The sequence below is a fragment of the Struthio camelus genome, chromosome 7 (genome assembly GCF_040807025.1).
Source record: "Struthio camelus isolate bStrCam1 chromosome 7, bStrCam1.hap1, whole genome shotgun sequence".
Lineage (NCBI taxonomy): Eukaryota > Metazoa > Chordata > Aves > Struthioniformes > Struthionidae > Struthio > Struthio camelus.
Genome location: NC_090948.1, coordinates 20,683,294 through 20,700,563, shown reverse-complemented (window position 1 = coordinate 20,700,563; position 17,270 = coordinate 20,683,294). Strand labels below are relative to the sequence as shown.

At 43.5% G+C, this 17,270-nt stretch overlaps 2 protein-coding genes across 9 annotated transcripts in view; one reads left to right on the top strand and one right to left on the bottom strand.

Moving 5' to 3' along the window:
* Positions 1-214: 214 nt before the first annotated feature.
* FAS (Fas cell surface death receptor) lies at positions 215-16,335 on the top strand. Of its 6 annotated transcripts, none has more exons than XM_068950116.1 (9): positions 215-849; positions 8,962-9,127; positions 9,737-9,868; positions 12,420-12,531; positions 12,895-12,959; positions 13,329-13,406; positions 13,552-13,625; positions 14,143-14,167; positions 14,995-16,335. In XM_068950116.1, exons 1-9 carry the CDS (start codon positions 811-813, stop codon positions 15,408-15,410), a joined length of 1,107 nt encoding a protein of 368 aa, XP_068806217.1. In that variant the 5' UTR covers positions 215-810; the 3' UTR covers positions 15,411-16,335. The 6 variants fall into 6 exon arrangements, with proteins under 6 accessions (XP_068806217.1, XP_068806216.1, XP_068806220.1 ...); XM_068950115.1 differs by having other exon boundaries at positions 13,326-13,406; XM_068950117.1 differs by lacking the exon at positions 215-849 and adding an exon at positions 1,571-1,677 and having other exon boundaries at positions 13,326-13,406.
* The window catches only part of LOC138067808 (uncharacterized), a 39,028-nt gene continuing 23,815 nt past the window's right edge, over positions 2,058-17,270 (bottom strand). For 2 of the 3 annotated variants that reach the window (XM_068950121.1, XM_068950122.1), the window contains exons 3-5: positions 16,660-16,723; positions 7,872-7,966; positions 2,058-6,826 (exon numbers count right to left, since the gene is read on the bottom strand). In XM_068950121.1, the coding sequence (XP_068806222.1) occupies positions 6,042-6,826; positions 7,872-7,966; positions 16,660-16,700 (921 nt within the window). In that variant the 5' untranslated portion in view covers positions 16,701-16,723 and the 3' untranslated portion in view covers positions 2,058-6,041. The remainder of the gene's footprint in view (positions 6,827-7,871; positions 7,967-16,659; positions 16,724-17,270) is intronic. The other variant, XM_068950123.1, reaches the window with a different exon arrangement.

The window sequence follows — 17,270 nt, the reverse complement described above, 5'->3', positions numbered from 1 at the left end:
GATACAAATTCAAGATAATCAAACAACAACTAAATAAATCTCCACACTCCAGAAACATTGTTGCATCATGGTTTGCATCAGCAGATGCAAACAAATCAAACAGCTACATGAAGTCTGAATGCTAAGTCACATGCAGGCACTATTGTTTTGACAAGTATCTGATGGCTTCTCAAACGTATCTCAAAACTACCTTCCAAGCCAAAAACACTCCACCACAAAACACACACACTCAAGTATACCTCCCAGCAAGGGAGAAGAGTGTAAACCACATGCACCCAAGAGACACAGCTGCATTACTGGAGCAGACCTGATGATTAAGGCAAGATAAACACCCGGGTGTTACTAAATGCTAAGCGATGCCTGCTGAGGGCCCAGTCATGTCAGGTTTTGTTTTCAGGACAAACCATGATCCCTCGAGTGATGAATCTGGACAAAATCCTGCTAAGCTTTCTGCCAGAGAAGTCATCGGGGTCAGGATCAGGCCACCGCTGCTTGCAGTCCCTACTGCTCCGTTACTCATGCACAAACTTCTGCTAAAAACAACAGCTTAGAACGCGGATTTGGGTTTGGCCAGTGGGAACTAAAGGCGAACAACACAGGCAGCGCAGCCAACACAGGTGCGGCTTGTTCACCGCGGTCCATACCACCACTGGGGAGGAAAGGTTTGTCGCTAAAGGGTACTCTGAAGACAGCATTTCTAAAAATCTGTCAGCAGCACACTTTGTTTTAGCCGGAAGTGATTAAAAAGTCTGAAATATTTAAAACAGCAGCTATTTTTGATGTTATTATGAACCCAGCTTATCTGCAAGTATGGCAGCTACCAGCGAGGCTACCAGAAAATCTGAAGGGGTGAGTCATAAGCCACTGACAAACGGGGTTTAAAACGAAAACGCCAGCTCGGTTATGGCCGCGGCCTTCCCAAGGCAACAGCGCTGTGTCGAAACCTGAAAGACCAGCACGTGTATTGATCGCCGATGACGCTCTCGCATGGCTCCCGCTGCTGTGGGGGCCAGCCCACCCCCGCTTCAAACCACGGAAAGATTTTGCAAACGCAAGTGAGGGCCTGAACCAGCTGTGACGCCCAAGGCGCAGGCTTGCGCGATGCTTTCCGAAAGGCTGCAAAGGGGGCAGCAACCCCCCAAAACCCGGCATTTAGCCTTTTTCCCGAACGAGGGCTCTTCTCCCAGGGGCTCGGGGCTGCCCGCCCGAGCTCACGCGTGTCCGCGCTGCCGAGGGGGAGCCCCTGCCCTCGCCGGGAGGCGACCACGCTCTCGGCGCCCGCTCCCTGCCCGTCCCCAGGCTCCTGGCGTTTTGCCCCGTGGCCGGGCTGTGCCTGGCCTTCGCCATGCTCCGGCCCCGCGGAGGGGCGTCCCCCCCCCCGGACCCCGGGCTCGTTTCGGGGCGCAAGCCCCTCCACACCCTTCGGCCCGGCCCCTGCCGCCGCCTCCCGACGCCCCCGGCTGCGGCCTCCTCGCGGCCCGCCTACCTGCGACATGGCGGGGCAGGGCCGTCCGGAGCGGACCGGGCCGCGGCGGGGGCGGGCCGGCGCTGTGTTTACCAACATGGGAGGAGCCGGGAGCGGGCCGGGCTGAGCGGGGAGCTCGCTTTCGCTTTGCCGGCGGGCGCGGGACGGCGCTGCGCCGCGGCATGGCCACGGGACTGCTCGCCCGGCTCCTCGTAAGTCTGTGCCCTGCCGGGGTCGCGCAGCAGAGCGGGGGGGGGCGGCGGGGAGCGGGGCCGCGGCGCGGCGCGGCGGGGAAGCACCGTCCGCCGGCCCGGCCTGGTGCCGCCCCGCTTGGTGCCGGCGCCGCCGCGCCGGGGCGTTCAGAGCCGCTGCCGCATCGCTAGTTGTCGCCGGGAGCGGGAGGCGACAAAAAAGTTTTCCCGGGAGTTCAGGTAACTCATTGACGTGACTTTTTTTTTTTTTTTTTTGGCTCCGAAAAAGAGTGCCTGCGAGCGGAGGCGCTACCAGGCGCGTAGCGTTTCGCCAGGGGCGGCAGGTGGGGGGTCGTGGGCGCCGCGGCAGGGTGGGAGGGGGGCGGCCGGCGGGGACAGGGGTCCTGGCCGGGGGCCCCGGGACGGGTGGCCGCGGCGCAGGCTGCGCCCTGGGACCGGAGCCGGGGCGTCTGCTCGGGCGAGGACCGCGCCGGCTGGTGGAGGCTGCCCTGCGCCGCAGGGCTTCGCGGCGGAGTAGAGAACACCCGTGGTTGAGGGGCTTTGAACCACCACCAGCAGGGAGCCAGGACAAAAACGCAGAAACAGACTCAGTTTAGTGACACGACCTGTAGCAGAACAGGGCAGGGCCTGGTTTTCTTGCATTAGTCATGCCCCAGGGAGGCTGTGAGTCTGCCTAGGAGCTCGCGTCGCAACGTGTAAGTTCACGATCGTTCCTACAGCGACCTTTGCTACCTTTCCTTTTGAAGGGCTGCTGTCACCAAGGAGGGTAGGCGAGCCTTTCGGTGGCTGCAGCATTGGCGTCTCCGCTGACGCCGATACGTTAGCCCCGACAGCCTTCGTGGCAGCTCGCGCCTGGGCAGGTGCCCTGGGGCAACCCTGCTCCGCGCCAGGAGCTGGGGGAGCAGGGACCGGGCAGGTGGCGCTGAGCCCTGCTCCCCAGCGCGGCCGGGCTCGCCTGGACGCGGCCACGCGGTGTGAATTGCTTCCTCAGCCACAGTTCTCACCCATGGCAGGGGGACGTCGCTGGAATTCATGCTCAAAACGTCTTCCCGCTGTGGCTAGTGGATGTAGTTCGTTCTGAGTATTGGCAGGCCAAAATCTGGTGTTAAGGTAGAAACCGTTCAAAGCCTGATCTCGTTTATTGCATAACAGGTAGTAAACTATTTTATGTAAAGGGAGTTAGAAGGTTACATCCATGCCCCTACGCGGAGCATCAAATATATTTAAATACAAAGGAAGATTTTCAACTGCTGATAGAAGTATATAGTATCTGTTCCTATACAGGGAGAAAAGTCAACTGCACACAACTGGCTGAAAAGTCAGTCTAGGTCTGCATCTTAGATCCATTTCGAAGATAAATTCGGATAAACAATACTTCTTCTCCTCACACTTGCTCCCAGAGTATAAGGATCATTCCTAGTCTTACTTTTCATGGAGCTGTCGAATTGCAGCCCCCCTTAGGAAGACTAGCGCTCCTGCACGCTTTTTATTAAAACAAATTCTGGGTGTTTATTAGTATATTACCCCACTACTTATAAATCGGTAAACGGGGACAGCATTTGACTTATTAATGTGATTAAACCAGCATATGAAAGTAGTTTGTTGAATTACACTTCAATTTTGCAAGCAATTCCATGTTGCACTAAAGTGGGAGCAGTTGCAAAATAGCAATGGCCTACATAATTAGAAAATTTCTAACTTTATCCGGTAAAACAAGCCACAAAACCGCATACTATTCAGAGACACACTGTAGAATAATAGGCCATCTTAAGAGAAAGAGAAATGTTATCTAAATATTTCGTAATCATCAGATATGATTGCTTACAGAGTAGGCAGTAGAAGATGCGCTTTTGAAAAGAGGACTCCTACGTTACCGTGCAGACCATTTTTATTTCCTGTAGGACTAATGCACATATTTAAATATATACAAACAAGTAGCAACAAAGTCATGGGATGACCCAAGTGTCAAGGACCCCAATTCTGGCAATGTTTGTCTGCTCATGTTTCTGTAGTTAACTGCCTTTATCTTTGAGGCAACTCAACAAGAAAACATCAAAAAGCAAAGGGTATTGCGTTACACAAGGAGAAGGGAGAAAAGTTCCCAAATTTCTACCCTCTCCAGCTTTTCGTATTCAGCCTTAGGCACAACATAGCCCAAGTGAGATGGGAGCTGTTAATACTGCTGGATATCTCCTAAACATGGTGTTGTTTTAGGTGTGCATTAGTACAGTGCTTCTGAAAAACCAAAACAAAATAACCAACCATTATCCACACACCCAAAATGTATTGCACTGTGATTTGTGATTTTCGTGTGAGACGACTGAGATGAGAAATAGTAATGGCTCAAGTTTGGACAACGACTATTTTAATATGCTGGGCTGTAACTGAGGCTCCGTATTCTCACGGGCGCTCCACAGATGCATCTTGCTTGAAGTCTTAGAAGTTCAGCGTACTTCTAATTGTGGAGAAATATGAACTCCCATCCCCAGGTTTCAGAAGATGAATATGGTTCTTTGTCCTGCTTATCATAAAACATTTTGGAACATGAAGAAATATTTTTAGTGGTTATTTTGGTGCTATCAGCTTCCACCTTGGTGGGAAGAAAAGGAGATGGAGAAAAAAGTGATACTGGAGACTAGAGTAGAAATTACTTACTATAGTAAAGGAACTGGAGTACAGAATCCTCTTAACAAGCAGCATAAAATTACTACTCTTTGAAAAAGCCATCTTGAAAGGGGTAACACAGGGAAGACTGATTATGTGAAAAACTGTGTATTAAAATGAAGCTAACATTAGCAATCATTTGTCAAAGAAATACCAGATGCAGATAAAAATTAGATAATAAATTCAACTTTTTTTAGCTCCCACTAGGTAACAAAGTAAGAAAAATTCCCCTCCCCCCTTTTTTTAAACACTAAAAGCCCCTGATGACCTCATGCATGTTGTCCCATGTAACAAATGTGGAGAGGAAAAAAAAAACCACCAAGCTCTGAAAGCATCAACATTAAGCATTTGAAATGGCGTAAGAGGCTTACTAAAAAATAAAATTGTTATAAAAGTGACAGGAGGAGCAGACACTTATTTTTTACTTAGAGGGTGAAAAATTGTAAAGCTTTACAAGGCCTGCCTGCAGATGTACACACTTTGAAAGCCTAGATCAGGTCCCTGTAAGGTCGATCTGCTGAAACTTTTCACTTCAAGGAAATTTACCCATCACAAAGAACACTCAGGGGAAGAATCTGATGCCTGAGAATCCACAAATCACATAAGTTTTCAAGGAAACTAGAGCTCCTGTCACTCTGCCCTAGAAACACAGATGAAAGCAGGTTTTCAGAGTTTCCTTAGCTGATGCCTGTTGCTGAATGCGTTTTGGGAGACTGCAGGAATGAAGGGGAGAGGGAGAAGGCAGAACCGTCTCTGAACTGCCTGGGCAACGCAAAAGGAGCCAAACCAGAAAATCTGAGCCCATGAGATTGGTTTTATGGATTCTGCTAAGGCTAGATATCGTTGATTGATTTTACTTGATTTTACTTGATTTTACTTCTATTGCTCAGTTTAATCTTTAGTTTAGATATGACAGCTACTTTTTAGATTAGGATAAGACTGTGATTCTGAATCACTGATTCTGTGATTCTGTAAGACAGTTAGAACAGAGCCACTATGAGTCATTTTAGACTGGAAAACATACAGCATCTTCTGTTTGAGCATACACATCGTAAAAAAGCACCTATTAACCCTGCCTCTGTAAAACCCCTTAATGTTCTTTCTCTCCGTTAGCACTATTGCTGTGAGAACAAGGAGAGGTATTAAGGAGCGCCCAGGAAACTAAATGCTTGATGACTTTTTTTCCAATAACAAACACTTTATGTAGCGAATAGGTTGCTTTTAAGAGGGGGCAAATCCAGGAGGTAAAAAAAAAAATAAAAATAAAAGTTTGAAAAATTAGGATGTTGCTTTGAAAGCTAAGCTCTCCAAAGGTTCCTGATTTGCAAGGCGCTGTATGAAGTCCCTGCAAGCAGAAGCTATGTAGGTGTTTGGTGCTACTCAAAAGACAAATTCTGAGAAGTGTTCCACGCTTCTTGTAACTGTATCAGGAAGTTCATCTCTGTGGATGACAGTGAAAAGCTTCCATCATAAAATTTTATGTTTCTGTCCCTCTCTGGCCTGCTGCAATGAAAGTATAAGTAAGAGGCGTGGACATTTGCTTGCTTGAAGGAAGACTCTCTCTGTGCACGCGGTACAATTGCAGTAGTTCAGTAAACCAGAGCAGTTTTACTGATGTTGGTCATTGAGAAAGATGTTTCCCTCTTTCGTTTTGTCGCGTTTCCTACATGCTTCTCTGTTCTGCGCTTCTCCGACATCATTCAGCATCTATGCTGTGCCCAGGTGCTGTTTGTAGGTGCGTTCGGGGGGTTGGAGCAGTGGTTATCTACCCTCTCCCTTTCTTCACGCTGCTGTTTCCCAGGTTCTGCCCCCAGCAAATGGCAACTGCTGAGCTGACTTTCTGGGTCTAGAACAGGAGAGATGGGCTCATAAGGCAGGACAGACGGACGACGGCTCCCTGAGGGCACGGGGCTGTACCAGGCCCTGGTGTTAGGGCACAAAAGGAGGAGAGAGTCAGGCCAGGCGCAACGGAGGTGTGAACGTTGCCGAGACGCAGGTTGGCTTTTCAGGGTTTTGGGCCGTGCTTTTAAGCAGGAGCGCAGGAAGGGGACTGCGCTGCCATCACGGTCACCTTTCGGGACACCGCGCCACTCGTGTTGTGTCACCGTTCCTCTCCGAGCTCCTCGATCTGAGGGGGAGACAGAAACGCTCGTTTCCACGTTGGCTGCCTCACGGCATGACCTCGCTGGTCCCCGCGCTCCACGTGTCTGGGCCTGTGTAAAGGGTGGAAACCCTTCGGGCCTCCCTCGTGTTTTCTGATGAGGGCAGATAATGCTGGTTGCCGCCTCCGCAGCTGGTGCGCTGCTAAAGATAGAGCCAACGGAGAGGCGGCTCGGCAGCCATCGTCGGCGCAGGGCGGCAGTGCCCAGCGATTTGCCAGCGGCAGCGAGCGTCCCCCGCAGAGCTCGGTGCTCGGCGAGGGCGACGCCAGGAAGCCGAGCGGTGGGGCGGCGAGTGCCATCGCTTCCTGTCGGAAAGCAGGAGACTGCACACCGCATGGATAAACGTCGACTGCTTAATAATTATTTTGCATCAGACTTTTTAATCCTAGTTTTTAATCAGTCATCCCAGTCAAAAGAAAGAAAAATCACGTTAATTTGAGCTATTGATTTGACAATTTCTGTTAAGGTCTGTGTTAACTTAAGCTGTTAACGTCGTCGCAGACAGGTACGCAGAAGCGCACCCTCAAAGCGTTGGCGGCAAAGAGTCAAACTACTGAATAGGGGAACTGATGGGCTGAGCACCTGGACTCAGTTTGCTCAAGTGCTAACCAGGTTTTTTGGCAGCTGAACCTTTTCTCCAGATGCAAAGCATGGTCCCCTTAACTTCAGTCTTGTAGCTGATATTGTATAAATTTTAAAACAGATAGGTGTTAACAAAAATATTTTTTGTTCTCCCAGCTCTGAATAGACTAGAGGATGAAAAGAAGTGACTATATATAGAAGTCACCAGGCAGTGGGCATGTTGATTACTTCAATGCATTAGCCACAAATAACACTTTCTTCACTTGAGATGCCAGTTTCAGACTCAAATCCATGCTTCAATAAATAGTTGAGCTAATTAAAGAGTCTTTCTGCATCTAACTGAAGTTGTGATTGGCATCAAACAATTTCACACAAACTCAGGAAGATGAAATGATTGAGCTAGGCAGGAAAAAAATGTAAAATAATGAAAAAGCCAGTATTCAGATTATTAAGAGTTGCTTAAATAGGTATATAGCATATCCTTTGCTCTTAGCATTAACAGATATGGTACACATTTGCATTAGGCTGCAATTGCTGAATGATAACCAACCATTCAGAATTAACCTCTCTTAAATATCCATGATGAGATTAAAAGTCAATTATTTAGATTAAGACTTTTTGCCTGCTGATTTAAAATATGAGCAGATCTGTGCCTGGCAGAACTTTTACATTCCATCGACTGTGCTATTGGGATGAGGATTCTGCAATTTCTTTGTCTTGCGCCTTATTCTCCGGTAATCCCCTTTTGGAAAAAGATAACTTCCATCCTTCTTCTTCATAACCTACCTGTTCTTTGTCTTCCCAAGGACAATGTCATTGGTTCCTTTCTTCCCACGCATTTTTCTACTTCCCTGATATCATAATCTGTGTCTTTGGGTCTTCTGTTAAATACAAAATGTAATTTTTTTTGATTAAAGAGGAGCAAGAACAATGAATGTAGAGTTTAGCTTAGATTTTAGACTGTAAGCTCTTCAAGACCAAAGACTGTGTTCCTTTTCTCCCATTGTTGCTCCGTACAAATAGTATTACATAAGTAAAATAAAGAGTCAAAATGCGCAAATCACTTTCAACTATCAGCAGAAACTGGGTTAAGTAAAGGCAGGCTGTTTTTTAGCTCTCCTGCGTAATAATATTTCAAGGAGGGGCCCTAGTTCAGCAAAAAAGCTGTCAGTTCATTACATAGCTCGATTATAGAGACAGGAGACATGTCATACTTGGTGCATGCCAAGGAGGTACAGATTTCCCCAGAAACCATTGTAAAGAATAAGGCAAATTATACCTATCCTGCTCTTCTTCCCTTTTTACTTCCAAAACAGAAGGAAAGAATGGTTTGGTCTCTATTTGTTCCACTGTGCTTTCTTATTATTGTGAAAAGGGACAGGACAGTGATGGCTGGTAAAGTTACTACTGACTAGAAGCAGAGAAAAAAAAGAAAGAAGGACCATGCAATTTAACTTGAGGAAAAATCCCCCCAAAATAGAGTAGGAGGAGAAAAATAACTGAATTGAAAAGAAAGTGCTAAGAAAGTGCAGGTTTAGGTACAGTAATCTGAGGCAGAAAAAGGAGTTCAAGAAACAACTGGAGTTCCTTTAGCTTATATGAGAGGTCATTGTTAAAACTCGGATGTATGGGCCTGTTCTTAACTATTAATTTCCAAATGATCAATACCTACCACAGTAGCAGCGATGGCTTTAAATCTAACATGTATTCTCATTATCCATTAACTCTTCTAACACAGTGAACAACTTCAGTAAGGGAGTGAATATGGACATCTTTAGCAATGGAATAACGGTACTGATGTAGCTCTGTGCTAGTAGCAAAATGCACCTCCAGTCTCTGACAATTTCTTCCATAATTTGCTGTTCTTCTCTTCTAGGTGGTTGGCTTAATTATTGAATCACAGTGCAAAAGTGATACTGAAGCTGCAATACACACAACATATAATAAACTTATTGCAAGGAGGATCATTGCTAGAAGGGAAATTAAGTGTGCAGTAGCTGAGTACAATTTAGATGGTAAATGTTGCAAGAAATGTGAACGTGGTGAGTATCATAATAAGACTGTATTGAAAAGTGATTAAGAGTGGAAAGCACAACATGCACGATTACCTTCAGCTGGGGTAACTAAGTGGTGTGCTTTTTCTTGGATACAGTGCTTCATTCTAGTTTTCCCCCCCTCCTCATTACAGAAACTCAGACGCTTCCAAAGTATTTCTTGAGCTCAGGACACCAATAACGTTTCATGGATTTCATACAGATAGAGTCCATGGAGTTCATACATAACATGCTTGTCACAAAAGAGCTAACAGTTAAATACGCAGTTTTGAAAGAGGTTAGGAAAGTGCTAACATGGGTTTTTGCCTACAAGATTCTCCATATATGCATGGGTTTTCACATTTTTCGTGCAAAGTTTTGTTTCCTGTCCTAAACTGTTCTTCAGTTCTAAATTAGAGGAGGAGGGAGGGATAGATGTATGCTACATTGCTGAAGATCCTATATTTATGCATAAAGAATATGAATTCTGCCAGTATTTGTAACTCAAAAGATATTACATGCTAAAAAGAAAGATTGAAGTAGATCTTGGAGCTGATGGCTTCTGGCCGAAGGTATTACAAATCTTATTCTTGTTTCTCTGTGTGTCTCTCTCTCCAGGCTTTGTTAAAAATATTACTTGCCCAACGGACATTAGAGAACACTGTGTTCAATGTGAGGCTGGAGAGTACATCGATCATACCAACGACTTGGACGAGTGCTGGAGATGCATTTTGTGTGATGAAAAGTTTGGTACGTCTATAGAAATAGCAAATCAAGCAATGACCCTTGTTTGATATAGGATTAGACTGAAAATTCTCAGAAAACCTTGAGTAAAGGGTAATATGCAGGGTAATATGTTCTAGGAATAGGACGAAAAGGAATTTATGACAAAGTCGTCTTTTTATCCTCTAATTCCCTTTTGTTGAGCACAAAGTAGAAGGAAGAACAAGCTATATTGGTCCTTTATTTCTGCTTATGCCTGCCTTTGCTCAGCCAGGAGCGTTTGTAGAGTAACATTGCTTGCCTCTGCAGTACCTTTCCTTACTTCCCACAGAGACGGGTAACCCACTTGTACTGGGAAGTTCTGGTGTTACTAGTAGACCTTACAGCACTTAAGGCTTCTGCACAGGCCTCAGCCTTAAGTTATGATATAGTCCTGTTAAATTACTTTAACAACACTTTAATATTTTATGATTTAAAAAAAAAAAAAGCAACCTGCAGATCATGCTTTTATATGGCATATGGTAGCACGCTTGTAGGCAGGATGAAAAGTAGTACATCTTTGAGTAAGCCAGCTGTAATACATTTAGAAAAAACTGACAGGCTTCTGCACCTTATTTCTTTCATCACGCCTGAGGAGGTTCATGGCTCCTAAACTTGCGGCAGTCTTATGTTCCCAAAAGCTTCCATTTTCCCTTTATCTTCCCACCTAGTACAGCAGTTGGTCTAACAAAAGATAATACTTCTCCAAAAAGGTTGTCTCTTAGTAGCTAGTTTTCAAAGTTATGCTAGAGATGTGAACTAGAATAAATGAAACAGCTTTGTTTTCCAAAAGGCACTCAGTGTTGAGCCTAGGATTTTCTCCTTGTAAAGTAGGTCCTACACAATCTGGTCAGAGGCAAGGTAGGAAAGCGCACTCTCTGTTCTCTATTTAAAAGAAGCATTGGGAGAAGCAGAGAAGGGATAACTCACTGTGATTTCTTTTGTCGTCTTTTATGTAATTAATCATCTGAAATTACTGGAGCTCCTATAACGATGTTTGTCATACATTCAAGATGCTACATGGGGTATAGTACCAATTCATGAGACTATAAGACATGCCCTACTGGGTCAGACCAGTGGTCTGCCTACTCCCATGTTCTGCGTTCAGCAGTGGAGGTAAGAGACGCTATATATAGAGAGCACGCAAACCTCACTGCCTTCTTTGGTCTGGTCCCTGCATAGTCTCCCAGCATCCACAGTTGTGGTTAGAGATGTCAGAAAGTACATCCTTATCTAGTCCTTTTAGTATCCGTTTATGAGCCTGTTGTGTGTGAACCTGCTGGGGGGAATTAAATTCCAGAAATTCACTACCCCTTACATAAATACCCATCGTAGATTTTTTTTTTTTTTTTTTAATCTGTTAAACTAGTCTCCTACTGGTTCTGCCAAGGGGCCTCTAATTGCAGCATAGCTAGAGTTAAGGAATGACAGTTCTGCAGTCATCATATCCAAAATCCTGTTTGGTGAGCAGAGAGACAATTCATATCTCCAGTGTGGTTGCACTCTGACCATCTGTTGGAGTACTGATTTTTTTTTTTAATGCTTCCCCTCCCTGTAACACCATATGCATATAAAAGTCCCTTCTCCTTAGCTACTATAGAAAGCATTTTTAGATGGGTAATGAAAATGACTACAGCAAAATTTGGTATTTTGTATACTGCCAGAAAGGAAACTATTAGTTAAACTGGATGGGAAAGAAAGGGTAATGGGATGACTGCTCAAAGTATCCCATGGATAATAACGGAGTTGACGAGAAGTCAGATAATTGATAATATTAGGCAGGAGGGAAATTACCACTGGAGTTCCATGATTCTTCATGATAGAGCTTCATCAGATTATGAGATCACATGGTTTTCTGTTAAAGCAGGGGACTGAATGTGATAATTCAAATTCCCTTCTATTCCTATGTTCCTATGAAAAGAGTTTTTACATTAGATCTACTTATAGTAATTTTTTATGAAGACAGACTTTTTCATAGATGGATTGGAGATCAGTTTTTCTTTATATACATTGAGGGTAGGAGAAAATTAATTCACTTGTTCTGAAATTTAAGCAGGGGAACATGTTAGCTACAAAGAGTAGAATTCCTCGCTGTTGTCAGTACACAGGAAGAGATAAAAACTGATCATCTGTCTAGGATAGTAAAGAACTTGACTCTGCCATAAAGCAGGGTGATGGGTTCCATGATCTTCTGAGGTCCCTTCTGGCTTTACATGTCTGAATGGGAAAAAGAAACTGACAATGTTTGGCAGTGCCATAAATGAGTCTCCTTCTAGCAGTAGAAGGAGACGCTCTGATCAGTTTTCTAAACTTTTGGCCAGCAGAGGTCTCATTGCCATCTTCCTCCTTCCAGTACGCCCACAGCAAGGCTCCTTCGAAAAGCTATCTCAATTCCTGCAATTAAGCCTCACCAGTGTCTGCAGTGGTAGAGCTAAAAGCACTATGGTTTGAGGACAAGAGCTTGCGAGCAGACAAGAGCTTGCGACATAGTTGTAAGGCCTACTTTTTCAAACTAACAAACTTTAAGAACTCATTTTAGGTTTGGAAATTGCAAGGAATTGTACCCCAGAACAGAACACAGAATGCACTTGTGCAAAGAACTACTTTTGCAGTTCTTCTGAACCATGTACGCACTGTGAACCATGTAGCACGTAAGTTTATGCCTCCATTGATTCATGTTAAATATCAAATTTTAAATCACTTTTTCCAGCCAATTTCAAGATGGAGTCTAAGGCAATGTCTGACCTGGGGAGGAAGATGCTAGTTTTCCTTTGCTTAACTCCATTAACTTAACTTGCGTGCACACTTTCCAAAGGCACACCAAAACCTTGTATAAATCCTCCAACTCTGCATATACCTTTAAAAAAACAATCTGATGAAGTGACTAAGCTGTAATATATCTTGATATATTAAACACCTGATTAAAACTGTCAGAAGATCTTGATTGTTCTCTTGAGAGAGTCTCTAAACAGTTAAACAAATCTCACAATAATATTTGTTTGTGTTCTCTGCAGGTGTGAAAGTGGCCTAGTTGAGAAACAATGTACTTCAACTTCAGACACTGTATGCAAAAGGAAAGGTACCATTTTAAAACCTAGCATGGTCTAGCAACTGCTGTATTTGGAGAGGCGATTGCAATTGTGCTGTTTTACACGAAGACACATCATGATTGCTGACAGCTAAGGGCATCCTATCTACTGGGCCCTGCACTGACCTGCAAAGCATGGTTGCTCTTTTCCCTTGATCAATGTGGAAATTTAGGGGTCATGATCCCTTTTTAGGGGTGACTTATACTAGATAAGCCTTTAAAAACGTAGTAGCCTCCTTCATTAGGAGAGAACAGAAAGGCTCCTATAATCTGATGCAATCTTGTTTAAAGTTTACTGTGTGTTTTCAGTATTGCATTTCTTGACTTAGCTTTTGTGTAATGTTTCCAATGTTCCAGTAGAAGCAGGAAGCCTATCGTGGATCGCTGGACTTGTTTTGGGAATTGTACTGTTAGTGCTACCTGCAGGAATAGTCTGGTGTAAGTCATTCTCTAGTCTTTGTTCCTGTCATACTCTGAAAAGGATATTCAGCTGCTTTCTCAGATGTAATTTTATTATTCTTGGAGTCCAAAGGTGAATACACTCTGTGCTGGATTTTAAAATTGTTTTGTTGTATTGTTTCAGATAAGAGAAAATCTAAGGATCCTACTAGCGGGCAGTCCCCAGGTGAAGCAGTCCTCAAACCAGGAGCTGCTTCTGTAAGTATCGTTGCTTATGTCAGATAAAAATCAGCTTGGTGTCTGAAACTTTGTCCCATTTAAATTACACTGAGACTTGTAAAGCACGTGGATACCTGTCTTCTATTACATGAATGCAGTACACTTCACCAAGGGGATTTCTTTGGTAGAAATAAGAGGAGAGAAAGAGTAAACACCTCAAATTATTTTTCACATTACATAACAATTTTGTTGTTGTGCTTCCTGAGTTACGTGACCAAGATCAAAATTTTCTAAATTATACTGCCTCTACTGACAGAGGATGCCTGTCCCCATGCATACTTTTAGGCCAAAGCAATTGTAAGGTGATTGCCCTAGCTAAGTCAAATAAAGAGAGGTCTGTCCAACCTGATTCCCTGGCTAGGAAAGAGGGAAATCATGGAGAAAGCTAAAATAAAATTGGAGAGGCAAATGTCATGAAATCTGTTTATCCTCTTATGCAAGGTTGATATTTTACAAAACTGTTTTCAGTTAACTTCTCCACTGCTTCTCTTTTCAGGAGATGGTACCTCTCATATTTGCAGGTAAGAAACATGTGATTTCTCAAAATTCAGTAGAAGAAAAAAATGCAGACATGAAAAATCTTACACCATTTTTGTGTGTAATATTTTTGTGTAGACTTTCATTTCCTAGAGCTGTTGCTCTGGCATAACACAGAAGGCTTATTAAAGAAATAGCAGCTCGTACTGTGCTCATTAAGGCATCTAGTGGTTTCATGTTAATGACAGTTTTAACTCAGGAGGAATTTCACATTCTCTGTTGTGTAGGAAACAATTACTAACTGACAACAGGGAAACTTCTGTTCTTCTTGCAGTACAAAGACTAGGAGGTAGCAAGCTGGCTTTCTATAATTATGGTTAATTATAATAATGGAGTAGTCCCACATGCCAGCAATCGGATAGCAGAAACACAAACCTTATGTTCAAGGCTAAAACCACAGCGTTAACAAACAATAAGGGAGAGAATATGAGCTCTAAGGCTATATCACAACAACACACCTGCCTGGTTCCAAGACCTTTACCAATACTGTATTGGACAAAACAGGTGCATGAGGCATGATCAGACTTTGATGACAGATAGGATTAAAGAGGTTTAAGACAGAACATAGGTTCTATTTGAAGTGACAGAAAGCAATATGGATGCAACTATGAATATTTGTTTTACCTAGCATTTGGTTACAACATGTAAAAGCAAACCTGTTCTTAATACGGAACCTGATATAAATGTAAAAATCACACGTGAAACATACTGAGTCATGAATATATGAAACTTAGGATCAACTTTCCGCATAGGTGATAGAAAGTGGTAAGATATCAGTGCCAAGAGTTTTCTTTTCCTATTATGCTTCTAGATATTGACCTGAGCACCCACATTCCTGGTATTGTGGGGGAGATGACACTCCAAGATGTCAAGACATTCGTTCGTGATCGCCAAGTACCAGAACCTGTCATAGATCAAATTCTTCGAGATAATTGTAATGATACATCTGAACAGAAGATTAAGCTGTTTCAAGTCTGGTATCAAAGGCATGGGATGAAAGGAGCCTATGGAACCCTAATCAACAGCCTGAGAGCTCTTAAAATGTGCACTGCAGCTGATAAAATTGAAGAAAAATTGAAGGCAGCTGTTCCCAGCAGTCAGGAAAGTGGACAATCTTACAATGATGATAATGAGCAAAGCACAACCTGCACTCAGGAAGGTGGAAACTCTTATCTTGGTAATGCTGAGCTAAGTAAAACCTATTCTAACAGCTTGGAAGAGACATAGCAAAACATCGTTTGAAAATTAATACAAAAATACAAAATTAATTAGAAATAATATAAACAGTGAAGTTTTTAATTGTCATTTTCTTTGGCAGCTCAGTAAGATGCAAGGAGGTTATAATGCAAACAAGGAGTGGTTGTGATTTTTTTTTTTTTTTGGTTAAAGGAAAGATGCCTCTCCAAAAGTCATAATCATTTAATTTGGTTGTTAAGAACTGGGAGGAGAAGTTTTAGGGCTCATTTACTAAAAATTACAATATAAGAGTTCAGCCTCTGGACTCAGTATCAAAAGAAGGAAGTCAATCAATATTTGAAGAAAAGGTTTAGTTGAAAGGTATGGTCCTGCATACTGTATCACTGTAATGTTTTACTTACATTAAAATTGCAGGACGTAGCTTTTCCCTCTTGTTGAATTTTTCAAAGAGAAAGCTTTTGTTTTAAGAGTCTGTGAAACATACTAGGAAAAAAGCTAGAACATATACTATGCCCCTCATGATTTCTGAATATAAGTATTAACCTATAATTCTAATCTTCTGTAAGTAGGACTTCTCACTTGTATAGAAGTATTTTTGTGTGTATGTATATAATGTCTGTGTGTGCACGTGTGTATACACAGCTGTGTGAATACACAGCTGTGTGTATACATGTATATGTGTATGTATATATGTACAAATTTTTCTGTGCAGAAGCCCCCAGGGTTAAGTAGGTAATAAGAGGTATTATTTCCTTTGTTTTCTGCAATGATTGCAAGGCTTTTCTGATGTTAAAACTCTTCAGAAAAGCAGGAGCTTGAGTGCCGCAGAACTGTGGTTTTGGGAGGTCAAACTGCACACAAGCTGTGGAGTCCGCAAACCTAAGTGTGCAACACTAGCTTTCCTAGTGCAAGAACTGATAATAAGGAAAATGCAATAATAAAAAAATCAACATAGTGAATGACTCTTCTCTTTCATTCCTACAATGCACCTATAGATGCCATTTTTAGGTTTTATTTTACTCATGTCAGCAAATCACAACATGGGAATTATTCTCCTGAAAAATATTTCTCCCTCTTTCATCACAGAGTCCAGAGGGCTCCTAAAGCCAAATAATCAGTAGTACTGCTCTGTAGCCTCCCTCCTCTGTAAGAATTGTGGGACCTTACAAGACTGTTCAGAGAGAGGGAGTGTTTCCCACACATGAAATATTTGTTGCCCTAGGTCAAGCTCTTTTGTACGCCTGTCTTTTGCAGTGCAGAGGCAGAATTAGATACATACCTACTATGCTGCTTCACGGCATTTGTCTGCTGCTTTAACATTCTGACTTCCAGAAGAAGCAAGCCTTGAAAAGAAAGAAGACAACCTACTTGTTACGCATCTGTCCAGGAAAGCCTTCCTGCCTCCCAGTGAAGCCGTCCCCTGCTCAAACACTATTTCACATGCAGTCTCGCAAAACATTTCGATGAAGAACCCCTTTTTGCAGTCTCACAAAACATTTCGATGAAGAACCCCTTTTTACCATCTAATTTCTTTTTTTGGGTCACATAGGAAGTTAGATAACTTTCTTCTTTGGCTCTACTATCTGTTCCCTTGAGGGAATCTCCAGTTAGTGTCAAGGATCCGCTGACACATGGTCATACCCAGTGCCTTTGCTGAGGAGACCTGCCTGAGGTTGTTCCTGGTCGAGACACACACGCATGCACCCCCAAGTTGAGCAAGGCCTGTCTGGTGTGTTGTGTCCTGCTTGCTGTCATCTGCCCCTGCAAGTGTGGAAAAGGTCAAGGCAGATGTGCAGGCAGGAAGCCAGGTGCTGAGAAATCAACCTCAGGGCAACACTGGCCCCCCCAGGCCTGCAGTGGGGACTGCTCCTAAAGGTCATGCTATTATTG

What these genes read in the sequence shown, in the direction of transcription:
- FAS (XM_068950115.1), top strand. Translation starts at nt 811, where the DNA reads ATGGCAGCTACCAGCGAGGCTACCAGAAAATCTGAAGGG. An exon ending in CTACCAGAAAATCTGAAGGG is followed by an intron (nt 850 to 8,961) that starts GTGAGTCATAAG and finishes CTTCTCTTCTAG; the next exon opens with GTGGTTGGCTTAATTATTGA. An exon ending in CACTGTATGCAAAAGGAAAG is followed by an intron (nt 12,960 to 13,325) that starts GTACCATTTTAA and finishes CCAATGTTCCAG; the next exon opens with TAGAAGCAGGAAGCCTATCG.